General features: G+C 45.0%; 1 protein-coding gene across 2 annotated transcripts in view; it reads right to left on the minus strand.

Annotated features, from left to right (window-relative positions):
* Positions 1-20653, minus strand: part of CHMP4B (charged multivesicular body protein 4B) — a 37597-nt gene extending 16944 nt beyond the window's left edge. The window contains exon 1 of one of the 2 annotated variants that reach the window (XM_006267293.4): positions 20303-20653. In XM_006267293.4, the coding sequence (XP_006267355.1) occupies positions 20303-20498 (196 nt within the window). In that variant the 5' untranslated portion in view covers positions 20499-20653. The remainder of the gene's footprint in view (positions 1-20302) is intronic. The other variant, XM_006267292.4, reaches the window with a different exon arrangement.
* Between the last annotated feature and the right edge of the window lie 7159 nt (positions 20654-27812).

Genomic DNA, 27812 nt, shown 5'->3' on the forward strand with positions numbered 1-27812 from the left:
TTAAAATGACTATTTAATTAAACCTAAAGACTATCCATGTGCCAGACTAATCACAACCCTCATTTATCTAGTAGGTGATCCCAGTGAGGGAATGACATTTTTGCAGAATTATTTTTCTTTAAAAAAAGCTTCTATTGGGAAAACATTCCCAATGTAAGTGGAAAAAGTACTAAAAGCTACATCTTCCCGAGTGTGCATGAGGTGGGGGGGAGCCCAGTCTCAGCTTCTGCTCCCAGACTTAGTATGCAACAGGAAAGCAACATGAACAATGATTTGGCCAGATTCCCTACTGTAATTTAGAATCCTGTGAGTCATGGTAAAACTGACCAGAATCATATCAGTTTCACAAGATTTATTAGGAACATAACAGAATCTGTCACTGAAGTTGTTCAGCAGTAACCACCGCTAAAAGACATGGGATGAGTAGAGCAACAGATACCTAGATTGTCTTATGGCAACCAAGTGGATTGGGGCTGGAAGAAAAAAAGCACTCTTCCCTTCCAACAGATTATAGGGGAAAGGCATCTAATTCATCAGGGACCCCCTAGGCAGAGTAGTACAACAGTTTATGGCCTTGTGATACATTAAATATAACATCACAGTACTTAGCAAACAAGCCTATTTAATTGCATCAAGCTGAAGAGGATCTAGGCCATATTGCTATTCTGGTTTAAGTGTTAATCACTGCATTTACACAACTCTGCACTTGTTCAAGTTTGCCCTTCACTATGGACAATTAAGGCACAAACAGAAAACCAGCTTCCCGTTGTAACTCATGGTGCTTTGCAGGACGTACCATGAGTTACAATGCTCCCCTGGATCACTGTTGGGTCCCAGGGGTTGGGGAATCCAGCTGCTGTTTAAAGCAGCTGGAAGCTTACAGGCACTCTCCCCTAGCAACATCCCAGTGCTGTTTTCAGAATGTGAGGGAGGGAAAGGGAGTGGAGAGAGCTTGTTTTGGGGGTTCCCAGCCAGCACTGGAGGGTGGAATGGGTGAACTGGAGCCTGACAAACAGAATTCTCAGGATACAGTAGCATGTTTTCATCATCTGGAAGCTTGACACTATGAACTGCTACCATCCATTGCTAACTAGTTTAATACTAGGGATGTACTGATAAAGATTTTCTTGGCTGATAATGATAGCTGATGATTAACCAACCATATTAGCTGATGCTGATCCGATACCTGATATTTAGTAGTAGCGCAATGCATTTTAAACTACCGACATAAATAAAACTTTTTGTTTGTTTTGCATTTCACACACACACGCCTCCTGCCTGCTCCGGGCCTCGATAAGGAGGGTGGTCACCGCCTTATTCCCACACGTCAACCCCTCACCTATGGCTCCAACCCACAGGCCCACTCTCCTTGCAGCTTGTGCTGCCATCCCAGGAGGGCAAGGTGGACCCTCATGCAGACAGCAGTGCCGGGCTGGTTTGGAACCCCAGAGCACACTGCTGTATCAGCACCATACAGCTAATCCCCTGTGGCCAATGGGGAGAAACCACTTTTGCAAACAGGTCCAATGCCCAGCAGAGCGGAATGTCCCTTGTGCGGCACCCGCCGTGCACAGTCCCAATACTCAGGCTCCTCCACGGCAGCAGCAGCAGGAGCTAGTAACAGTTCTTTTGTTGCTGTGCATGGTGCCCCGGTGTTCCCTCCTACTGATCTCCGGGATCTGTAGTCTGCCACGGGCTCAGGCTGGCAGCAGGGCATGGGGACCGGACTACACTCACAGGATGCTCTGGGCACATAACCATAATTATCAGCTACTGTGATGTAATTTCTCTTTTTACTGGTGCCGATTCGATAGCCAACCGATATACGAACCTCTATTTGATACAGTTCTAACATGGGCTAGTATGGTGCCCTTTTGAAACCACAAGAAAGGCACCTGCTGCACCAAGTCATAAAACATGGGAATGCATGAGATTATAATGACAGGTGTGTAAGGACTGGGTTCCCCCAAACTGCTCTTTGACAGGATACTCATGACTGTTCCTTGTCTTGCCCCATTCACACCATGCCAAAGACTATCAACAGGAAGGGATATTTCCTCAGGCTGCTGCAAAGCTTAATCAAATCGTCCACTGTGATCAGCCTGGAAACTGCCAGGATACAACTCCTGATGTCATTCTGCACTATCTAGCTTACCCTCTATTCCCTAACTGATATTTTTTGTTGGACATTTGTACAAGAGCAAGGAATAATGTAACTGGGCTCCAGGTAGTTACTGGATGTTAGTGGAGCATGCTGCTGGGCAACTGAAAAAGTTATGCACCTTGTACAAAATACAGCAGACACAAATCACATAACATCTGTGAGAACAAGGGAGAGATCCTGGAAAGTGGGCAAGAGCAGGTGGCAGAAGTACTTTCTGAATAGCATGGATAAGGTATTTTCAAGAATTAGCTGTGTTCCTATTCTAAACTTAGAAAATTGTTCTGGGTAATGAACAGGGGTCCTGGTTTTCCCATATTTAAAAAAAATAAATAAAAATAAAAATCACAAATTCTCTGATAAAAAAATCCAAACCTGTATTTAAAATTAAAGGCCCCCCATAGCCCCCCAGCCCTGTTTGTGTCCCTCACTCCCCCCCACAACCCTCCAGCCTAGCTGGTGCCTCTCACCCACATCCCCCTGAACCCTGCCCAGTCCTGCCGGAGGGGGACCCCAGCCGCCAGAGCTATTGTGCCAGCAACCTGGGTCCTTAGCCCCCTGCCCCTGGCAGGAAGTGGCGCTCCCCTGCTGCAGGCTTGGGTCGGGGAGGCTGGTTCCCCGTCAGGGCGCACACTACCACAGGGCAGAGGGGACCCACATCCCCCAGTTCTGTGCATGGGAAGGGGTGGGGGCCTGCTCCCCGTCACTGTATGCACTCCCAGGGACAGGGGGGGACCCATGCCTTCAAGGTATATGCGCAGAGTGGGGGTGGGGGCAGGCACAGGCTGTGAGCTCAGGCTCCCACCCTGCTACCCTCACCCAGGGCTCCGCAGCCCAGCAGGCACAAGCCAGCATTGCAAGCAACAGCAGAGCCTCACAAAGAAGCTACTTGCCACGAGCTCCACACTGCCCTGGCGATGCATCCCCTGTGCACACAGCAGCTTTGATCCGCAGAACCCTGCGCTGCTGCCCTCACTGCAGCTTCTCCACATGGATCCGCTGTTCCCTGCTGCGCTGGGTGGCACCCACTGGCCTGTGGGGGCTCCGGGGCAGGGTAGCAGGGCGGAATCCCAAGCCTGCGGCCTGATCCCAACACCACCTGCGCACGGATCTGGGGGGGAACGGCTTACCCCCCGCCCCCTGGGAGTATGCACAGTGGCAGAGAGCCAACCCTGCCCCCGGACAAGCCACCAGAGGCCCCATCCCACTCCCCGCTGGGGCCCCGCAGCCATGCATTACAGCCCGGGACCCAAGCCTCCAGCCCCATGCACTGCCCGGCTGAGCAGCAGCAGCAGCCCCACTCCCAGCCCCAGCCCTATCCAACTCCCTCCCTCCCTATGGGGACTCAATTCCCCTCATAATTTACCTGTGGGAGCTGCTCTCCAGGCTGTCTGGGCTCCCTGCCTGACCACCCTCCTCCTGCTCCCTCCAACCCCCCTGCAGGCTGGAACTCTGCCAGCCTGCAAAATGTTCATGGCAAAATTGCAAAATCTGTGGGCTTTGCTGGTAAAATGAGAAATCCATATTTGCCTCCGGTAAAAGGTAAAATCTGCAGTATACTCTGTTGTTCTGTGAGAAACAGAAAACCCAGATCCTTAGTAATGAATATGCTGCAACCAAAGAAATAAAGCTTTAATGTTATTGTTTATTTGTTAGTCCAATAAAAATATTACCCAAAATGCCCATCTCTCCCATATTTCCTGCATCATCACAGTTACAACACTCACCCACCGTACTACTTTGCAGTATTATGTATTCCTCATGCACTCCTGCAGGCATTGCATTTGAAAGAGTACTCCTCTTCTTCGTCTGCATCCATTCCATCAAAGTTCACTTAATAGTTTTTGAAACATATCTCCCTCAACATTTTGAGGCTTGCCAGCCTTGGCCATTTTCAAGGGGCCTAAACCACGCTGTAGAAGTGTGACTAAAGCAGGAAGCCCCAAAGCCTGTTTCTGAGTAACCTCAGAGTGAACCTTTGCAGGCATAACAACTAGCTTGGTCAGTGAAGGAAAGAAACTAACCAATATGGTCCTGCTAAACCCATAATGAGATCTAATTAAACAGAGCACAAGGCCTGAAAAGAGACATTAAAAAGAATACCTTAAATTAGATCAGCCAGATACACTGTATCATGGCTTTAACTGAAATATGTTAGGAGTAATGATTGATGTAACCAAATGCATGAGATGTAGTTTTATTTTTATTTTAACAGATATAAGTATACTAAGATTCTTAGATAAGTTATAAAAACAACAACAACAACAAAAGCCTTGTCAGTATAGATCATGAACTAAAATGAAAAGAAACCAATACAGTAGCAAGCACTATTCCATGATGGTAAAGGATGGAGATACAATTCTAGAAGGGAGGATTTCATCACTTCCCCATGGACATTAATCCCAACTAACTGACAACTTCCAAGTCTACAAGAGAGCTGGTTCAGTCCAGTCCCAAAAATTTCAGTGAAACAAAGTAAATTTAAATAAAACCAATTATTTAGACTAAATATAAGGTACAAACCAGAGGGAAATTTGGAGAGCTCAGCAAATTAAAAGAGATCTGCTGCCAGTCTGAATACCACCTTCCTCCCCTCACCCCCTTGAATTTCACCAGCCGATATAGGTAATAATCGATGTTGTGCTATCACAAGTAGCCAGATAGACTTGAGGAACAAGTGTTTGTTTTTGTGTTTTGGAATGGAAGCAGGCAGTAAACCTGTCTCTTCCTCTTAATAGTAGCCAGCCTACCAGCTCACCTGCAATGTAGGTAACAGTAACTCTCTGCTGTGGCGTTATAGATACTAATGGAAAATCAGAAAAAGTACAGGGTTTTATAGTCCCAAACTTAGTCTTCCCTTTCACATACACAATTTTGGAAGACCAATACCACTTTTTTTTCCCACTTCAAGGTCTGCTTTGAGATAAGGAGTTTTTCAAATCACTTCTTCTTAGTAGAGGTTCTCTCTAACAAAGAACAACTGTAGCTATTCCAGTTTGTGGGGCAAGCACCACTTGGGTGGCGATACACTCCTACAACTGGCTAGGAGATAAGGAAATTACTGACGAGCATAACAGTATTTGTATTGAAATGAGCATGCTGAAATAAAGTACTGTCTTTGGCTAAGGTTTTTATAGGACGTCTTCAGATCAGAGTAAGGTACATTGAAAAGTTAATAGATTTTTGCAGCAAATGTCCTGTAGACCGTAAATGTCCTTCAGGCCTTATGAGCTGAAATTGCTGTGTATTTCATCATAGCTCCACAGTTCAATTTGGGCCATTTACCAAAAGAAGTTTAAACTTTTTAAAAATCTGAATGCATTAATAAAACCGTGAGGCAATGTACCTTCCCTAGTGCTATTTTCATTTTGTATTTGCCATTCTAATAAACACAGAGGCCTTGTACTTTTTTTTTTTTTAAACTTCCTGTCCTCCTGCCAACCAGTATAATGAGCAGAGAAAGTTATGGAGCCACAGCAAGATGAGAAATGGAGGAAGAACAAGAAGCCACTTACAAAAAAAACACATATGGAGGTGGCAGGATTTGATACTAACAGAAAATACCTTCAAGCTTCAAGTCTCCATCAGACCATTTTGGATAAACTCTCCTATACAGTCATTTCAGCGCCCAAACAAGGCTGTTGGGTAACATCCAAGTCTTTCATGTCATGAAGTTCTCATCTTCCCCAATAAAACTTCCTCCAAGTCAGCACACATGAGACCTAGGGCAGCTTGTGCATACCAACAGGTCACCTGGGGTGTTTTCTGATACCCACCACTTCATTCTTGGATTTGACAGCAGCACCGTATACAAAAATCAAAGGTCCAGTTCCTCATATAAATACACAGTATGAGTGTAACCTGAGGCCCTATTTTAAACTTTTGACTTCAGCTACTTCTACAAGAGCTTCTTTAGACCTACCACTGGGCCAGTTCCAGGAATGACCCCTCACCTTCATTTGCTCCTACAACACTTGCAGATGTCTACATTCTGACAATCCTGCTCCAAAGGAGGCTGAATATGAATACTTCAATGACGGGAAACCAAATCCAGGTTCTCTACAGGTCTATAAGGCACATCTCTTTAGTTCACCTATCCTTCTTTAGGTCACTGCAAGTAAATGTTTCAGCATAAGGAGAAACTTTCAGGGTAAAAGTTATTCCTGTTCCAAAGAGGATTATGTAGTGTGGCCAAAGACACAAAATATTTCAGTGTACGAAAGGCTGTGTAAGGACATTAAGCCAGTTCAACTAAGTTTACTCTAATACAATACCCCGCACTAACACAGCATAAATACCCAGGATGGCAGCAATAGAGCACTCTAGTAGGAATCTAAGCATTTATTATTCTTCTCTTTGCATCTGTGAAGAGGTGCTATCTACCAAGAATGTGTTGATTTACCAGGGATTTCCTAATGGAATTCAGCATTAGACTCCCTGTTCACGTGTTTGGCTTTATAAGTACAAAGTTTCCCCAAATCTTCTCTTCCAAGGTAGGCAAATATCCTCATCTCCCAAAACTGAAGTCACATGCTCAGGACTACATGAGACTCTTCAAGCACAGGCCTGGGAAAATGAAGGTATTAATCCTCCTTAGAATTTCTGGACTACTGCTTCTTCTTACACCAATTCAAAATAGAAGTTACTTTGACACAAGACCCTTTAGTCTGTTTAACCTGCTGCATAACTAGATCATAATTCATTCTGGCCTTAAATTCTGTGAATCTATGAAAATATGAAAGTAGGAAAGCAATATCAAGAATATGTACGAAAACCAGGATGGGAATCAAAGCTCTGATTCATGAGCAGGGAGAAATGGCATCAGGTAAGAAAATGATAATGATCATATATTTACCATATATTAGTTTTAAAAGTGACTATTTGCAGCAGTAATCAATATTGCCTCCAATCAATACAATTAACTGGCTTTTCTATTCAAGCAATAAACTTTTCCTCTGTCTGATGCCAGCCCAACAGGTTTCTAAGTATCCTATAACATCATGGTCTTTCAGCTGAGACAATCAGGCTACACTTCCTTATTGCACCTTGTTGAACAGTCACCAATACTAATTTATCTAGCAAGTACAAATAAATACTCAAAGGCTATGAATTATGATTATTTAGCTATTGTTCGTGACACACGCTCCCAGAACATTATAAGCCTGAAATGTGCTATCCTAAAGCAAAAAAAAAAAAAAAAAAAAAATCAGTAAGCTGAATCACTTTTCTAGTTCATCTGCAGGGTACCTCTCTCTTGTAGCTCATCTATAAAAGGTACCTTAGTCTGTAAGGCACTTCCTCTTTAGTTCACCTATCCTACTTTAGGTCAAAGCAGGTAAACATTTCAGCATGAAGGGAAGCTTTTGTGGTGCTTCAAAGGCTTTTGAAGTGCCGCAAAACATACTGTACACGTGATTTGGTTCTCTGCACTGCATATTTACAGCTTAGACCCAAATTTAGATACAGGTTTCCCTCATTTTATGTGGGTTCTGTATGTTTGAATTTGCTCTTATGCGATGACCCATTTTATACCAAAAATTCGTTATATGCCAGGTAAATTCACTCGTATGTGATTGGTGTGGTGAAAGCCTGCAGTCAGCTGCTTTGTGCGGTGCACTGTGGGAGTGACATGCACCAAAATATAGTTTCCTGTGTGGATCTGTGCTCCTTGCTTGTTGTCTGCGACATGTTTCTGTTGTTGTCATCCCCATTACGATAGTGCCCTGTGCTTGTACATACTGTCTGCTGTTAGTGAGTACCAAAACTGTCTTGTAAAAGTAGTAGAAATGGATCAGTACAGTTGAGGTCTTGGAACATATGCCTATTTGTCACGCTGTAAAGTGGGTTCCCTTTATGTGAATTCGAGTTAAGTGCCTTTTCCAGCAACGCATGTAAAGCTAGGAAAACCTGTACCAGGAAACCCCGGTATCAAAGAAAGAAAAGCATGCAGAAAAATAGCAGGGCAGATTGTCACTGCTAGAGCCCTAGGAAGCCCCCAGGACAGGCTGCTGGGACCAGCTGAGGTGCTGGCCCCAGGCTCCCCTACCCAACCTGGAATATTTTTCCTGACACTAACCTCACGTACAGGGGCATAAATTTATGCCAAAGCTTTGTTCCCTTGCAGGAACTGCACGGCCCTACTCTTGGGGATGTGCTCTTGTAGCACAATAAATAGTATAGAGGTTTGTGTCACCATAAACATTGTTATGGTTACACAAAAGCAGTGTCTGTTTGCATCCTCAGATTCAAAATTCAACTCCTGTTACTGGTAAAATCAAGTTAGTGTTCAGAAAGTGTACTATTGGTACCATTACAAATAAATTCTAGGACAGTGTTGTTAGAGAAATTAGCAGAAATAGCATGGACCATAAAGAGTGCTCTAAAACATAAATAAAGAAGCCAAGGAAGGGGAGGGAATCCAAGTACACAGCTGAAGATTTTGTTTTGAGAAAGTCTGTATACAAGAGTTAAAGTTAGCCTTATAAATCTCCACTTGAACTCCAGCCTAGAGAATTTGTACTTCTGCCTAGAGCAGCATTAATATTTCTCCTATACCAGGAAAAGATAAAACACAAAGCAAAAAGTATTTATGCTAGATCATGGAAGGTAGTTTAAGCTCTGCATTATTGCTCTTTACAAATATTGGTTTCTTAAACTGGATTATATCTTTGCGACACAAAGTAAACATTGCCATAGATTATAAAATCAGATAGGATAGTTAATCACATGGGCTGATTACCATGTAGCACACGCCACAGGCTCTCTCCCAAATTAAATCTGGCATTTTAAAATATACCAATGATGGAGATTCCCCCTATATCCCTATAAATTGTTCCAAATTGTTTAAAATGTGCTCCTTATTTCAAATATGAATTTTCCTAGTTTTAATTCCAGTCATTGGAACATTCTACAGCTTTATCTAGGAGACATATTTTTCTTCCCCACTGAGTATTTCTAGACTGAGGTCAAGTCATCCATTTACCATCTTTGAAAAGCTAAATATTTAAACACTCAAGATGCTCAATATGTCATGTTTTCAACCCTTTTTTCAGAACCTGCTCCAATTTATCAATGTCTTTCTTAAATTACAGACAACATTCCTCCAGCAGTAGCACCTGGGCTAAGCACCTAAAATAATCTCACCACTCCTACTCAGTGTACCCCTGCTTATACCAAGGATCACATTGGCCTTTTTGACTACCACTCTGCACTAAGAGCTGATGCTTAACTAATTATCTGCCCTGATGCCCAAACCCTTTTCAGAGTCACTGCTTCCCAAGATAGTTTTCTCCATTTTACGTTCCTTTTTCACACATGCAAGACTTCACATTTAGCTGTACTACACTGCTTACAATCACTATAAGGCCTATTTTATAAGGATGTAAGACCTAAACACTTATTATAAAGAAAGAAAAACAATTAAATGTTTTCCAAAGCAAAGCATTGAGGTAAATTTCAGTGATATTAAAAGAGAATGAGGTAAGGGGAAGACACTACATTTAAGAAATTACAGGGCGTCTGAAGTATGAAACTAACCAGATCTCAGAGCATGTCAGCCGTTACACCTATGATGAGCAGTCAGGATTTCTTGGTCCTTGTCCCTTGCCCAAATAAGAAAAAAAAAAGAGCCAATATCAAGTCATATTTAATGACACTGACATTTAAATATTGCATGAAAACGTTATTAATCTTAGCGAATGGCTTAAATTTTAAGGATAGAATTCTCTGTTCTTTGGCCTTTCACAAGAAACTTCTGCATGGAAAGCATAATTAATAATACAAGAAAAGAAAATTCAATGTTTCCTGTTAATTCATTATCCAGATTTGATTAGAAAATTATCAAAATAGCTAAGACAGTCTCAAAACCAAGATCAATCACAGTGCTAATTTTCTGTATGATAACTTCCTCTCTCAAATGATTAATGTAATTAGTGAAGTACATTTAAATGGATTTACTTCGATGAATTATGTCAATTAAATTAAATAAAATCACCCACATTGTTTGGCTAATTTATATGGCATTTATAAATACACAAAATAAGAGAGTTAAAAACCCGTTTAAGAAATAAATGAAAGATTCCTGTTGAAATTTATTGCAGCCTGAATCAAAGTAGTATATAAGGAACATAACCATTTTATCACATAAATTTACTTAGCCTGTTTCAGCAATTGCAATTTGAGAGGAAAATAATGATTAAAAAAGACTTAATGTATCTCTTAGTATGTTTGTCAGAGCAAGGTTCTAGTCTGAAGTATAAAAAGTACATTTTTTCTATATACTAGTGTTAACAGACAAGTACACTCTAGTGGATGCCATTATTATGCCTGAACAACCATTAAGTCAATTGTTCTTCCACCAAGTATTGGAAGCTTGCAGTAAAATCACAAGAGATAGCAGCCTCTAAGTCAAGAAAGAATTTCTTTCTGAAAAAGTGCCCTAGCAAAGTAAAAACTTACAGAAATAATACAGGAAATTACTGGGTGAAATTCTCTGGCCTAACTTTCCACAAAGTTTATGTCGCAAATCTTATTACTTAGTCAACAGTACTCTCACCTACTGCTTTGCCTTTACATTTCGTAACACTCAAGCAACCACTACATTGTCACCAGGCCCAGCCCGTCCTATACTGCAAAACCTGCAACCACAGGGGACCCTGCAGAGCCAGGCAGCCATGACCCATCTCACATTTGGCAGTGGCTGCAGCGTTTGTGGTGCAGCCCACCTGCCCGCCCACTGGGTTGCATGTTAGTTGAACTCCTTCAGCCAGAAATTCCGGCTGCCGCCACTCCACCTCTCCAACATCCAGTGCGCCGGGATTCATTTCCTTCCCGGCGGAGTGGGGAAGGAGTTCCCGGCTCTGCTTCAACCTGGCCCCAGCCCCGGGGAGGGATCAGGAGCCCCAAAAAGTTGTCATCAGGAAAGAAAATGACACCTCATTCAAAAAGGAGAAGAGAAATTACTGGCAAAGCTATGAATTGAGGCATGTGACTCAGGTCTTCGAACATGTATTACTGCTAGGAGGAAATGTTTCAAGTACAAATCCATGTTCCTGGAGCGCTACCTCCTCAAGTGTATGCTGATCACAGCCAGAACCAAAAAGGAAAGGAAACTAAAAGAAGTTTCACGCCTTTGTTATCCAAGCCTGAAACATCAGAATTTGCTTATTAGGTCCCACACCCAGTCAATTCTGGACTGAATTTAATGTACTGAAGACTGCATTTCCCATGAAATTCCTCGACACAGAAGGTTTGTCAGACGGCAAATATCAAACAGTTTATATTAGAAGTGACAAAGTTGAGCAACTCTATAAACAACTTTTCGTTTTTCTGTTACGCATAAAGATGACCTTCCATCAGATTATAAACTTTAGGGGAAAAAAAGAAAAAAAATCAATTCTGAAATGTAAACTTAACATTCAGAGAAAATATGAAACAAACCACAACTACAACAGTTTTTCATATGAATCGAACTATCCTACATCTCGCTTAAGAAACTTAGCTAATACATGAGAAACAAAGAAACAAAAAAAGACTGCAAGCATAAGTGTGTTTGCTCCTGGCCACTGTCACAACCCAAGGGTGTGATTTTGTTTGTGTGTGCTTCAGCACTGCTAAATTATTTCCTGCCACTAGAAGCTTTCTTTGCAGGGTGCATTTCTTAGTTGCAAAAGGAGAAATGCACGGTGCAAAGGAGTTCCCGCCATTCGCATGCAAATTTGTGTCACACTATTGGCCAGTTCTAAATTATTCCCACGTGGCAGCTAGCGATTGGCTTGCTAGCCGTATAAGAGGCTTGAGCCGTTTCCGCCCAAGTTGGAGGACTCCACAACCATCTGGAGGAGGAGAACTTCACATCTCGTGAAGATCTCCAAGCGCTGTGGAGCCTATCGAACCCAGCGTATACCTTGAGAAGGCTATAGGGGTCTGATCAACCTCTGGCCTCTCCCCGTCGCCGAACGATCCCTCGCTGAACCCCTGCCCTGCGCGCAAGTTCCACGGAGCCTAGCAAACTTCGTGTGAGCGTATCCAGAGCTCTTTTCTCCGAGTTGTTTTCTTCGGTTGACGCGACAGGCTCGCGTGTTTAGAGCCTTCAACCGGATTGGGCTAGAGGTTCGCGTGGAAGGAACTCTTGTCCGCCTCTCTTCTTTTCTGTCTGTAACCGCAACTCAAGCAAGTTTTCCTGCCTGCACCGCGACCATCTTCGGTGTAAGTAAAATAATCCTTAATCAACCGCTAAGTGTCCGTGCCTAATTCTAGTCCGCCGGCCTGCATTCCCCGACCTGCGTGCCAGGGCTGCTGGCCACAGCCCGCCCCCGAGAACCTCGGACCGCTCCCAGCCCGCACAGCCACATCCCCCACTTATCTTGCTATCTCATTCACTTCAGCAAGGAAAACCTAAGACCCTCATCTTACCTTAAATTCTAGGTCTACATACCATTCACAGCCACCACTGGATCTATTAACTGCATCTTCAGGACATTACAGTTTATCACTGAAGTAAAGCCCTAACACACTTGCTTACCCTCCCTGGCAATCTCAACTGATAGGAAAAGATCAAATTAGCACAAGTAATCCTTATGCATCTAGCTGGGCCCCCGCCCATCAAAACTGAAGGACAATGGTAAGAATCTCAACTGCTTTTTCATACCCATTCTGGAGTTAAAGAAATCTAATTCACAGGGCTGAAAAATGGAATTATACCGACTAATACCAAAAGCAAATCCCTGCTGCTCTTATTAATAGAAGTTCTGTTACTGATTTCACATGCAAGAGCAGACCTATTTTTTTAGGCCGCTTAGATCAGAATGGCTCTTTAACAAAGCCACTCGCATTATGAAACAACAGTGCCACAACAGAGCCACTAGAAACAGTTTTCATTAAAAGCTACCTAGAGATTTAGAACTGTGGTGTTCAAAAAAGAGCCGTACGCATACCTGAAATTCCTTTCAGAACAAATAAGAACTCCCAACATACTGGCTCTGAGGTGCCATCTTTAGCTACATGAAGGTAATCACTCGTCCATCACTTGTTCTTTCCATTTAACACGATGTGCATGTTGGACCAATACTAGGATTGCTCTACTACATTATGGAAGCAGTGCATTAGGCAAATGGTACAGAGTATGAGTATTTCTCAAGGTAACTTTAAGATAGTAACCTATTTTTAATTGCAAAATATAATGGATCATCATTAAAGGCCTCTCTCTCAATTACACTGCCTGTACATTTTACATGAAGGTTATCAAAGAGTATATCCCAAAACAGGCTCACAAATCAGTAAAAGCCAAAAACAGGTAACCTCTAATAGGCTCCCATGAACTTCACAGCATCCCGAAAAGCAAAGGAGTTTATTCAATGAGTCTTTAGAAAATCCACTCACTTGGCATCTGAACAAATCCACCCAGTGTGTCTGAGCCTGAAGGATGTGTTGTTTTGTTACTGTTGAACAGTGCCCAGACACAAAGATCTTCCCTACAAAAAAGCAGACTCTCACTCCAATCTTATGCAAGGATGATTACAGTTTTTCAAATGTCCCTAGATCCCAAAACTGTAGATGCTTAAAGCACTAACATAGGCTTTATATGCAGGTAAATCCACTAACTCCAATGAGACTGCTCATGTTAAAAAAAAAAAACAACCTTAAAAACACAGGCATGCATTAGTCACAGCAGTTTTACTTCTGAACAGCAGAGCTACATGAAAGGACCACAGTAAAAGCGCAAGTCTTGTACAGGTAGAGGAGAGAAAAAATAAAATGTTTACACTACTGTGATTTCCTTAAATGGCTGAATTCTGAAAACATGTATCCACGCCACATTTTCTGTGGTTGGTTGGCTGTTCCTGTATTGAGAACTGGAAACTGTTTTCATTCATTAAGTCCAAAATTCAAGTTTAAAAATATTTTTTTTTAAATAGTATTACACATTTCCATAAATACATGTAATTTCTGAATTATAATATGACCCTCAAGCCAGCTGAGGAAAAATAAATGAAACCGTTTCATGGAAAAAGAAATCTTTTCCCTTAACAGCTCAACTGCTGAATAGCAGCCTCAGTGGAAAAGAAAATGCTGCTCTAATGCATCCTAAGAGTTCACACTTTCTGAGAAGCTAGCATATAGCCAGCTCCTCCCTTCCCACCAGTATAATAATAAACCTGGCCCCTCGGCTTCACAGAGTTCTCTGTTGAAAACGCTTGGCTTTCTCCCAGAAAACCACCCCAAACCTTTGTCCTTAATTACACCTCAGGATCCTGTCCTCCTATGAAACCGTAATTAACCAGACCCCAAGGCCCTTGTCTTTATGCCACCAGAACAGAAAGTCTCTAGAGACTGAAGCAAATGCTCTTCCTTTGCCTCAAAAAGTGAATTGGATCCCTCCACTCACTGTCCATATTGATACAGCTTTGTGGGGGCGGGGGGGGGGGGGGGCAGTAGAGACAGGAAACTGGGGACTCAGGGGGAATTGCACAAAGAAAGGCATAAACTAGTTAGGGAAAGAAGAGGAAGAGAAATGAAGAGGTATAGGGAAGGGAGAGTAGCAGGGAAGACAACAGATGACTTGTTATAGGAGGAAATATGGAACTAGCATGATGAAGAACAGAAGCACTTGGAAAACCCTAAGACTAAATATTAAACTATTTGAGTTGGTCTAATAAAAGATATCAGCTTTACCTAAAGAACCTTGTCTGCCTATGTCCTTCGACCAACACAGCTGCAACCTACACGCCTAAGACTAAATATACAAGCATTTCTTAGTTTCAAATACAGCTCTCCAAGTCAGTTTGATATCAAATCAAGCTAAATCTATGCAATAGAGTCTTACATTGATTTGAGAGCATCCACACAATAACAACTACATGACTGTTAAAACAAACTCAGTTCAGTTGATGTAGACACTCAGACAAGCTTTTGTTAGAGAGTTTTTTTAACCAGTACCTGCAATTTTAGATTAGTTTTTCATCTGAAACTGGAACTATGATGATCTAAAGCCTCCTTAAACAGTACGATGAGAAATGTGGTGATTACCAGTCTTGAGAGCATGAAGAACTACATACAATAGGATAAGAATATGCATGAATGCATATCTGCCTCAGAAAAGACAGGACATGCATACACACCCAGATTTGCCTTCTTGTTCTAAGAGCAGGAAGTGAGCAGTTATACCCAAAAGAATCAAGGATATTGGATAGGATTTAGGTGACATACAGAAAAACAGTTTTGCCTTTCTGTGTTAATACAAGCTATCTGAAGTTGCTACAGTCCCTCCAAAATACATTGACAAGAATTAAGCTACTGGTGTTCCAAGATCACTGGCTACCATGCCAACCTGTATTATCTTGTAACTTCCTTGTCATCAGGAAGGAAAAATGACACCTCATTAAAAAGGGAGAAGAGTAGTTACTCGCCTGCTTGTCTGTTTCCATGTGTTGTTTCTTGCCTTACACTTGGTTTATAATGTTTCAAGGGCAAGGACAGTCTTTTTGTTCTATGTTTACATAGCACTGAGCGTAATGGGATCATAGTTATGACTAGAGCTGGTAGACATTATTAGAATACAAGCCATAATTGTATCATTAATAATAAAATGAACAAAATAGTACAAGCAATCAAGGAAGCTCTTTCAGACTCAGACTAATCTCCAGGAGACAGGAAGAAAAGACGGTGTGAAACACAGGCAAAAAATCAGGGGTAGAGATAACACAAAACAGATCTGAAGAGATGTTTTAAAGAAGCTTCTAAACATGAACTGCCTTCACCACCTGACAAGAGCCAGGGAGAAACCAAAATCAGAAACAGGTAAAGAATGAAATTCTCCAAAGTTCCCAGAGGTCTATGGAGAGTTGACAGGCCATGTAGTGCTGGCCCCTCATCTCTACCAAATTCTTCCCAACGTGTCAAGTCTCTTCATCACATGAATGAAACTGGAAGCCTATCAAATTTGTTGAGGAAAAAAAAAAAAAAAAAGGAAACCAACTTACCTGACTGTGCTACCTTAGAACAGAAGCAAGATACCTGCTTCTTGTTTCTCTTCTCTAGGCAAACAATTTAGTCACATGGGTAGATAGAGAGGAAGACACTAAATCAAATAAGAGCAAAAAACAGCTGCTGTAGCACTGAGCTCAGGGAATTCTGAACACACTACATAAGTCCTGGCTGAAATGGCTACCTCAAACAGGGTTTCCAGGGGCATATTACTACATAGGCAATATGGAGACCTTAAACCTTGGATCACAAATTTAGCATATAATAAGCCACCAAGGACTTCACCATACCACAGACAGAGCCACTTTACTGTAAGGATTCAGCAGGATTTTGAGGACTGCTCAGAAATTTGAAAAAACATTAAGAGAAAGTGGGGTAAGTCTCCCTTGCATCATCTTTGTACACAAGGAAATGCCACAAGCATCTATGCATTTAATTAATTTATACTACTATCTAAACAGAGCAAGAGACTTCCTCATCCTAAATAGCAGTGAGCAGGCAAGGCAGGTGCTATTCCACACATTGCAAAATGTTCTGAAGTTTTAAGAAACGCTTAAGCAGTTAATCAAGACAGCTTGATGGAGCAGCAAGCCAAGGGCAACCAGACAATCGCTACAAGTTATTAACTAGGGTAGCCAGTTACACTGCTAACACTTACAACTGTGTTACATGCTAGGATATCATCCATCTCCTAAATTATAGCAGAATGTCACTTTGCTGTATAGCAAAAGCTGAGAAAAGGAAGATGCAAAAACACAGGCTATGTAAGCAATCCTGGAGAATTTTAAATTGCCAGTGAAAGCAATTTGATTCAGAAGGTGACTGCATTATCAAAATGCTTACATACCATCTTCTTCAATCTAGCAGGGTATTATTCTTATCAAATAATTTATCAAATGTCATACCTTTACATTCCTGCTACCCCAAGATCATGTTATCCTACTCACCAAATTAAACCAAACAGCCACTGAAATAGAAACCAGGCATTCTTATCCCCCAGCCATAGTTTTATAACCAACATGAAACAACAGATATTTGCAAAATCTTTTGTTTATACTTCATTTTTTAAAGTGTGCAATAAACCAGCAGGATTTATTACAACTGGAAACTCGGTAAGTTTCTAGTTACCTGAAGTGATTTTTTTTCAACCAGTCTGCCAGTAACATGTCCTCAGCTCATACTCTGCTCTACCTTCCTGACATGTCAATATACTATTTACTATACTGAACTAAAAGTGAATTGTACAGGGCTACTCTAACCCACCACAGAATCACAGAAAATTGGGTTGGAAGGGACCTCAGGAGGTCATCTAGTCCAAACCCCCTGCTCAAAGTAGGACCATCCCCAACTATATCATCCCAGCCAAGGCTTTGTCTAGCTGGGTCTTAAAAACCTCCAAGAATGGAGATTCCACCACCTCTTTGGGTAACGTGTTGCAGGTTTTTCTTAACATGTAACTCTAAACTTTCCTTGCTGCAACTTGACACCATTGCTCCTTATTCCATTATCTACCACCACTGAGAACAGTCTAGCTCTAAACTCTTTGGAACCAGCTTTCAGGTAGTTGAAGACTACTATTAAATCCAACCCAATCCCCCCCTCCCCCCCGCCATCTTCTCTTCTCCAGACTAAATAAACTCAGTCCCCACAGCCTCTCCTCATAAATCAGGGGTGCGCAAAGTCCAGCCAGTGGGCCCACAACAAACTCCATTTCCCAGCAGACCCTGCTGTGTCGCCGCAGCCAGTTTCCACAGATCCCAGCAGCGGTGGGACCATGACAGCACGGGGTCAGGGTTTCCATGGAGACTGGCTCCAGCAGCACTGGCACAGCCTATGCCTGAGTGGGGAACTGCTCTGGAGCTGGGATCTTGCAGCAGTGAGAGCATGGGTTCAGAGCCGGGGCACAACTGTAATCCACTGCCTGCAATCACATCAACTAATTTCTTCAGCACCCTCAGGTGCATCATATCTGTGCCCATAGACATGTACACATCAAGCTTTTCTAAATAGTCCCTAACCAGTTCTTTTGCCATAGTTGGCTGCTCAACTCCTCCTGCAACTGTGCTGCCAGGTGCAGCAGTCTGGGAGCTGACCTTGCCTATGAAGACTGAGGTAAAAAAAGCAATTAAGTACTTCAGACTTATGTATCATCTGTCACTAGGTTGCTTCCCCTGTTCAGTAAGGGACCCCCGCTTTACCTGATCTTCTTGTTACTGACATGTAGAAACCCTTCTTGTTACCCTTCATGTCCTTTGCTAGCTGCAACTCCAATTGAGCTTTGGCCTTCTTGGACATGTCCAGATTTGTGCCACACACGCAGGCATTTGCAGCGCAGCACTGGGAGATCCCAGTGTCAAAAAAACCTGCACCTGAAAAAAGCAGGGTGGCGTATGCTGCCATCATGCACGTCACCCAAAACTGGAGCCTGACCAGCAGCCAGAGCATGGCTTTGGCTCCACATGCCGAATCACTGCCACTGGAGTCCTAGGAGGCCCCCAGGACAAGCTGCTGGGGCCAGCCCAAGTGCTAGCCCCAGCCTCACCTACCCAGAGACAACTTGCAGACAGGCATTCCCCAGGGACAAGTAGCAGCAGCACAACTTGATTTCACCCCTGTATGCCCAAGCAATAGTCTTATACTCCTCCCTAGTCATTTCTGCAAGTTTCCACATCTTGCAAGCTTCCTTCTTGTATTTTAGCTCACTGAAGAGTTCCCTGCTAAACCAAGCTGGTCTTTTGCCATACTTGCTAGTCTTCTTCTGCATCAAGATGCTTTGGTCCTGCACCCTCAGTAAGGTTTCTTTAAAATACAACAAGTTCTCCTGGACTCCTTCCCATGAGATAATCATCCATGACATAATATGGCATCCATGATATAATCATCCTGTGATTATCATGATGCCAAATGGTGTACTTTAGCACAATTTCTTAAGGAACATTGCTGTCTCTGCATTTTCAGATTTCTTCATCTCCCCCCATCTCTCTGAACAGGTATTATTCAGAATTGCAGCCGGCATGCTTCCATGCCTCACTCCTAAACTTATAAGTCAATGTGTATGGTCTAATTTCAGTTTTGTGAGAGCATTTAGCATCTTAAGGAACATTAAAATTATTGGTAAATTTAACATGCGCATAAGTACACACACGATCTTCTTTCCAAGGATCTCAAATTGCTCCACAACGGCCAACATTTCATATGGTTATCATCAGATTTCTATCACCGTTTTCCAGACAGAAAAACAAAGAAATAAAAAAAGTAATGTTACTTGTCACATATCAAGTCAGAGCCAAAGCCAGGACTGAACCAGAATTTGACAATTAATCAGACAGTTTCACAGCTATTAGATCATGTAAAAGCAGATGTTATATCTTCAGTTCCAAAGAAAAAGAACACTTATGTTTTCAGACAAATCAGTTTGGAGCTCACCTATCATGAATACGTCCCATGGAATGAAAACAAAAGCAGGGCAGGTTTACCCCTTATAGACCAACTAAATCATAAATGACTAATTTTGTCTATAAGGTGCAAACCTACCTTGCCTTCTGCTTGAAGCGCCCCTCTCTGCTCATGGAAACCAAAGACAGATTTGTCCTGTCCCTAGCAGCGAATAACAAACTTCCAGCGTCAAGTGTAGGGAGACCCACAGCTGACGGCTTCTGTCAGCAACAAGTCTCCCACCCGAGGCCGGGACTGCAGGGATACAAGAAGCACATCATTCCCATTCGCTCCATGCAGCCAGGTGCTGCCAGCATGCTTGGGTAAATGGAGATGGTCTCTGTGCCAATGGCCCCCGGCCCAGTGGGCAGTGTGGGCAAGGAAAACTCTGCACAGGGACCTCCGTGTGGCAGCTTCTCCAACCACAGCAAGGCTGACCAGAGGGTGGAAAGACGATAAAGCCTGTGAACTAGACAGGCCAGAGCCAGGCCGCTAGGCTCTGCTCCTGGCCGGCCTCAAAGGAGCAAGCCAGGATCCAGGGGCAGGCAGGGCCCCCAAAGCTGGGCCAGCCGCTCTCCCGGCAGGGCTCCGCCACAACCCAGCGTCTCCCTCACCAGGCGGCCTGACACCACCCCGTCAGGACGCCGGGCAGCTCAGGCGGCACCTCAGCGCCATGGCTAGGCCGGGTGGGGCCAGCTCAGAGCACCCAGCCCCGGCCCTCACCGCGCTTGTTCTTGGTGCCATGCTTGCGAGCTGCCGCCAGCTCGTGCTCGATCTTCTTCTCCAGGAACTCCTGCTTCTTGCTGAGCATCTCCTCGGTGTCACGCAGCCGTTGAATCGCCTCCTGCGGGGACGGGCCTTTGCCGGCGCCCTTCCCGCCAGCCCCGATGTCGAACAGCTTTCCCAGCAGCCCCGCCATGGCTGTGCCGCTCCCGGCAGCGACGCGCGGGTGGGGACCGGAGGCCGGGCAGGCCTGAGCACCAGCGGACTCGGCCTGACACACGCAAACCCGGACCTCGCAACGTCTGCTCCCCACCCGCTCCGCCTCCGCCACCGCCCCTCACGCCGCGGCAGGGCAACAGCCGGCAGTCCCAACCACTACGCCTCCCGGCAGCCCGCGTGCGCGCGCGCCGCCCAGCACAGGCCAGAGCGCCGCGCGACGCATGCTGGGGGCTGTAGTCCCGCCCGATGGGGCGGGGCAGTGTACTCCCGCCTACACGCTCGTCACGCGGAGGCCGCGCTGCATGCCGGGAGCTAGAGGCTCAGTTCAGCTCAGAAGCTGTGACGTCACACCACGGGGTCTATGACGTCACGACCTCGTGATGAGCCTCGGTACGTGGCTATGGGCGTGCCCATCGCGCGGCTTTGCCTGGAGCCTGTGGGGCGCATGGAGGTGCTGCTTCGTAGTCGGATACCCGCCACTCTCAGTGAGACTCGGGCCTATGGCGTGATCAGGAGCGCGGGCCGGATGGGGAGCGCGGTCGGGTCGGGCCCCGCAGCTCCCGGCGGGCATCCCGCCTCCGAGCCCTAGGGCTTTGCCTGTGTTCCCCACTTGACCCGTCAGCTGCGGCGGCCACAGGGGTTCGGAGGAAGCAGCAGCAGTACACGCAGAGTCGGCCCCCTGCCACTGATAGCCACCCAGCCGGTCGGGTTAGACCAGGGCCGTCTGTTCAATCTAGTCCGTTTAAAAAGGTCACCAGCTTCTGGCTTAGTGTGTCCAGCTGGCCCCCGGTTTTGAGCCAGACCTTTGCTGAACTTTAAACATTTGGGCTGAAACTGATCAGCAGTGACCGTCCCGGGTTGCCGCCTTTTAAAATTGAAGCCCAAAATGGTTGGGCCCTTGTTTGCTAATAAGACCAAGAAAACCAATGTTGTGTTTTGCAGGGTTGAACCCATTTTGGCAACCTGGACTTTGAAAAACTCTGGAGTGAGGACTGGAAGCTGCCACAGGAAAGAGCAAACACCTTCTGTCCGGGATGCTCGTCTTGCTGAATCTGATAATCTTGTCCAAGTAAAGGAATCTCTGAAAAATTGCAGCTTGCTCATGTCCCCAAAGTACCAGATAGAACAGGGCGGGCAATTATTTGGGTGGAGGGACGCTTACTGAGTTTGGGCAAGCCATCAAGGGCCGCATGACAGGCTGCCAGGGGCAGATAAATATTAATTTTCTAAATTTGGGGGGGGGCCTGTGGGCCAGAAAGAATAGCCAGGTGGGCCACCTTTTGCCCACCCCTGGGACAGAGCTCAACTGCCAATAGCTCTGAAGACACCATGCTCTGCCTGTGCGTGCTTGAGCCTCTCAGCGCTCCTCTGTATGATGACAGTACACATCCCCAATGTCTGAACATGCTCCATTCTCTTACAGGTCTTATATCCCCCACTAGGGGGAATGCCATACTGGATCTGGTATTGGCAACAAGGGATGACATGATAGGGGACCTCCAGATCGGTAGCCATTTGGGAGACAGTGATCACCTAATAATAGAATTCAACATAAGACGTCGAGTGGGTAAGGTAACTAGTAGGGTGAAAGTGCTAGACTTTCGGAAAGCTGATCTCAATGCACTCAGGCGATTAGTCAAAGAAGCACTGCAGAGTAGGAGTTTTGAAGGGATGGGAGCCCAGGAAGGGTGGCTGTGCCTTAAGGAAATGATCCTTCGGGCACAAAGCAAGACGATCCCTGAGCGAGGCAAAAAAGGGAAAGGGGCCAGGAGGCTTCCATGGCTGACCAGAGAAATCCAGGGCAGCCTAAGGGCCAAAAGGGGAGAACATAAAAAGTGGAAACAAGGTGAGATCACTAAAGATGAATATACCTCCTCTGCTCGTGCTTGTAGGGAGGCAGTTAGGCGGGCCAAAGCTACCATGGAGCTGAGGATGGCAACCCAAGTAAAAGACAACAAGAAATTGTTTTTTAGATATATTGGGAGTAAAAGGAAGGCCCAGGGAGGAATAGGACCCCTGCTAAATGGGCAGAAACAATTGGTGACAGACAGGGGGGACAAGGCTGAACTCAATGAGTTCTTTGCCTCAGTGTTCCTAAGTGAGGGGCACGACAAGTCTCTCACTGGGGTTGTAGAGAGGCAGCAGCAAGGCGCCAGACTTCCATACGTAAATCCTGAGATGGTGCAGAGTCATTTGGATGAACTGGATGCCTTTAAATCGGCAGGCCTGGATGGGCTCCATCCAAGAGTGCTGAAGGCACTGGCCGACATCATTGCAGAGCCACTGGCGGGAATATTTGAACGCTCATGGCGCACGGGCCAAGTCCCGGAGGACGGGAAAAGGGCTAACGTGGTCCCCATTTTCAAAAAGGGGAGGAAGGAGGACCCGGGCAACTATAGGCCGGTCAGTCTCACCTCCATCCTTGGTAAAGTCTTTGAAAAAATTATCAAGGCTCACATTTGTGAGAGCCCAGCAGGGCAAATTATGCTGAGGGGAAACCAGCACGGGTTTGTGGCGGGCAGATCGTGCCTGACCAATCTAGTCTCTTTCTATGACCAGGTTACGAAACGCCTGGACACAGGAGGAGGGGTGGATGTCGTATACTTAGACTTCAGGAAGGCCTTCGATACGGTATCCCACCCCATACTGGCTAAGAGGCTGTGATGTGGATGACTACACAGTCCGGTGGGTGGCGAATTGGCTAGAGGGTCGCACCCAAAGAGTCGTGGTGGATGGGTCGGTCTCGACCTGGAAGGGTGTGGGCAGTGGGGTCCCGCAGGGCTCGGTCCTTGGACCGATACTCTTTAATGTCTTCATCAGTGACTTGGACGAGGGAGTCAAATGTACTCTGTCCAAGTTTGCAGATGACACAAAGCTATGGGGAGAAGTGGACACGCCGGAGGGCAGGGAACAGCTGCAGGCAGACCTGGATAGGTTGGACAAGTGGGCAGAAAACAACAGGATGCAGTTCAACAAGGAGAAATGCAAAGTGCTGCACCTAGGGAGGAAAAATGTCCAGCACACCTACAGCCTAGGGAATGACCTGCTGGGTGGCACAGAGGTGGAAAGGGAACTTGGAGTCCTAGTGGACTCCAAGATGAACATGAGCCGGCAGTGTGACGAAGCCATCAGAAAAGCCAATGGCACTTTATCGTGCATCAGCAGATGCATGACGAATAGGTCCAAGGAGGTGATATTTCCCCTCTATCGGGCGCTGGTCAGACCGCAGTTGGAGTACTGTGTGCAATTCTGGGCGCCACACTTCAAGAAGGATGCGGATAACCTGGAGAGGGTCCAGAGAAGGGCAACTCGTATGGTCAAGGGCCTGCAGACCAAGCCCTACGAGGAGAGACTAGAGAAACTGGACCTTTTCAGCCTCCGCAAGAGAAGGTTGACAGGCGACCTTGTGGCTGCCTATAAGTGCATCACGGGGGCACAGAAGGGAATTGGTGAGTTTTTATTCACCAGGGTGCCCCCGGGGGTTACAAGAAATAATGGCCACAAGCTAGCAGAGAGCAGATTTAGACTGGACATTAGGAAGAACTTCTTCACAGTTCGAGTGGCCAAGGTCTGGAACGGGCTCCCAAGGGAGGTGGTGGTCTTCCCTACCCTGGGGGTCTTCAAGAGGAGGTTAGATGAGTATCTAGCTGGGGTCATCTAGACCCAGCACTCTTTCCTGCTTATGCAGGGGGTCGGACTCGATGATCTATTGAGGTCCCTTCCGACTCTAACATCTATGAATCTATGTGGCAGAGCCATCGGTCCTATCACAAGTTATACTTAAAACATGATTACCCTGTTAATTATGCCTTAAATTGTAACCTGGCCACATGTTAACTCAATTAATAGCACCACAAAACAAGGAATAAGCCACAAACTTAGTCCACAAAAAATGTGGAATAACTTTATGGCTGGTTCCCAACATGCCATTAAACATGTGGCCGGTGCACCCATGTGGTTGGCCCTATCAGCTGAGGAAGCTTTCAGGCATGGGAGCTTGCTACTTGCTGGGAAATGATCCAAGGCTTGCCCTACGCCAGCAATAAGGCATGATGGGATCTGATGCTTGATCCCAGTCACATCTGTCATGCACATGTGGCATGGCAGGAGGCAGGATTGTGTGGGTTGCACATCACATCCTAACATTTCTTCACCTGTATATCTGGCAGGGGCCTGAATGTTTACTATTGCACAGATCAACTGAGTCTCCCTCTTCCTTTTCAGAGTTAAAGGAGTACGGTCATGCTATCCCTGCAGTGGCTCCTTGGGCTGGGTTAAAGACAGGTACCAGAACTGAGAACAGAACATGTTTCTCTGGGCTCTCTGTGATCTGCCCTGCGCTCCCAGCAGGCATCTAGACACTGTAAAGAAGCCATTTGATTCACATGCAAAAGGAAGAGTAAGATACATGCCAAATACAGGGGTATGCTAGGGAAATACACTAGGATTAGGAGCCTGGGTTGAAGACTTGGACTGGAATCAGAAGCCTGAGACTGGGATGAACTTAGTAAGGAAAACAGGACTGCAATGAGAAGCCTGAGATGGGGAAAGATAAGGTTAGGACAGAGATAGGTTAGAAAGGATGGAGCAAGGGGAGTCAAGGAAAACATACTCCCTGCCAGAGCCTAGCCTTACTGATCCTCTAGTGAGCAGTACTTAATTAAATCAATTGACAGAATATATCTTACCCATACCTAGTACTAGTTCAGATGATAGCAACTTATTACTGCTATCAGTCCATTAGTTTAAGTGGCAGAGGCAGAAGGTAAATCTAAAGCTTCCACCTCTGCTGATAAACTGTAAAAGCATCGCTATGATGACATGCTGAAATGTAGGTGTTTCATTTCAGTTCAGGTTCCTACACAAAAAGTATGCTTAAGAACATTTTCAGTGTTGCAAAATCATGCATTCATATGTGAGGAATGCCAGAACTAAGGTTGCCTAATTAGTAGTCACTAGCTGTATGTTCATCATCTTCTTGATGTCTAATTTAAGACTAATAATCTGAGTTGGAGAAGTTCTGAGCCCTAACAATTACAAATGGACTCACTGGGATCTGTACCTCTAGCATACACAATGTGCTACATAACACCAAATACTATCCAAAATTAGAGTTGTCTCAAATTGCATGCAAAATTAATAAATAGATACTTTGACACTAAGTTCTCTGTCTCAGATCCTTATCTGTAAAATGGGGATAAGACCACCTCTTCCTCCCATAGGGGTGTTATGAAAATACAATTAATGCTTGAAAAGCAGTCAGATATTGTAGTGATATGCAGCACTGAGGAGCCCATAAGGAAACTAATGATTCTATCTTCTGAATAAGTTTGGAATAGTGTGCTGAAAAGATCTGGAACCACACATTAAATAACAAGGATAAAATAGCTGTTCATTGAGTGAGCAACATCCATTCTGTGAAACAGTGGTAAATGATCATGTATTTAAAGCTGGATTTTTTAGTATCTTCCATGCCATGTGCTGTATGAAACCTGCATGAAAGGGTCTTCATTCTTCTGCCAGTTTCCTTTTTTCTCTAACTCTGACTATCCTGTTCCAAATCCTGTCATTTCTCTCTATTGTCCTCTTACATGTCTCTTTGGGCCTTTTTTCTTTCTCCCACTTGGTTTCCAAAACAGCATTGGTTTAGGTTTTTCTTCATCGCCTATTTTTATCACAACCTAACAAGCTCCATCTTTCTTTCATTCCATAATGACAGTTCTCTCCTGCCTCCCTTTAGGCAGAAAACAGATCAGTGTGGTACCTTATAGACCAGGGATAGGCAAAATATGGCCTGGCCCATAAGCCAAATCCATCCCTAGGGATTCTATCCAGCCCATGGTGGGTCCCTTGGCCCTGTCCAGCCCAGGCACAGGGCAGCCCAGGTCGTGGCAAATGTGGTTGGTCCCAGTGCCCCTGGGTGCATGGCAGAGCCAGGGTAGTGCACTGACTGGACTCGGCTTCCTGGCAGCCCCACCAGTGGTGACTTACTCTGCCTGGATGCCACTGCCAGTCTGCCTCTGCTAGACCTGGCCGCACTGCCTGGGCACCCTGTCCCATCTGCCCTGCACCTACCACTGGGGGCATGGGACAAAATAGGTGTGTGGGTGTCTCCATGGAGACCTGCCTGGGACACCCATGGGCAAGGCATGTCTGGCCAGGAGGATCCAGAAGCATGATGAGCAGGGACAGCACAGAGCAGGTGCCCAGGGCAGAACCATGATCCACTCTCTTTGCGATGGGTGCTGTTTCCACAGACAGCAGTCAACCCCTGCCCACAGAACTGGTGCTTATCACAGGGTTGAGGGGAGCAGATCACAACTGCCCCAGGCCCCAGCCCCACACTGTAACTGCCCCGTGATCCCATTTCTGCCCACCCATCCTGCTCCCGGATGCCACTACCCACTGCCTCATAGCTCCAAGTCACCCACCTGGGCCACCATGGCAAGGGTGCTTAGCTATATCACACCTTTTCTATGCATACCTAGATTATTATTAAAAGCTATTATGGGTCCCTCTAATTTTCAAAGTGATGGCAGAAAATCCTCTAAACGGAACTGCAAGCTATCAGATTTCTTTAAATGCATGAGTTTAAGTTTCAGACAGCAAAGCTGGAAACACATATGAGCTCTTTCTAAATTCACTGCAAATCAATCATCTTTTTTTCCATTTCCACTAAAAGGAACCAGTATCTACCTAGTTGTTGAGGGACTATTAACAGGGCTGTGACAGTTGAAAAGTGTACCTGTGTGATAAAGGTGCTTGCTGAAGGCTCTATGAAGAATATATCAAGTGTTTTTCTGTATTTGTTTAGATATTAAGCTATAAGTTGTTCCTAAAAGCCTAATTAAAGTTTAAGATGTAGTGAAGCCTTGTATAAAGTAAGGCCTAGTAAATTTAGCAAAGCCTTGAAGTAGTAAGGCCCTGCAGCGTAGTTAAAATTACTTTTTCAAAGGAATGCAAGGCTTGTACTGCTAATTAGTCAGTCTAAGGACAATTGAAGTAAAGAAATCTGAGTAGTCGTTCATTATCAGTATCATTCAGAAGCTATAAATTAGCTAGAATATCTAGAAACCATTTAGAAGGAAGATGCAGCTCTGTGAAAAAGATTAGTTAGCTGTTGCCTAGATCAGTGGGCCCGTGGACCTCGAGGAGCCCAAGAACTTCATTCCAGGGTCCTTCCCGGTACCCTTTGGACAGTGCTATTCAGGGACGCCTGACTTCGCTGAACTTTGTGGAAACAGAAGCTTGCTGTGTATCAGGCATCAGAGGAGACTGCCAATAAGTTGCC

Source organism: Alligator mississippiensis, chromosome 9 (assembly GCF_030867095.1).
Source record: "Alligator mississippiensis isolate rAllMis1 chromosome 9, rAllMis1, whole genome shotgun sequence".
NCBI classification, from domain to species: domain Eukaryota; kingdom Metazoa; phylum Chordata; order Crocodylia; family Alligatoridae; genus Alligator; species Alligator mississippiensis.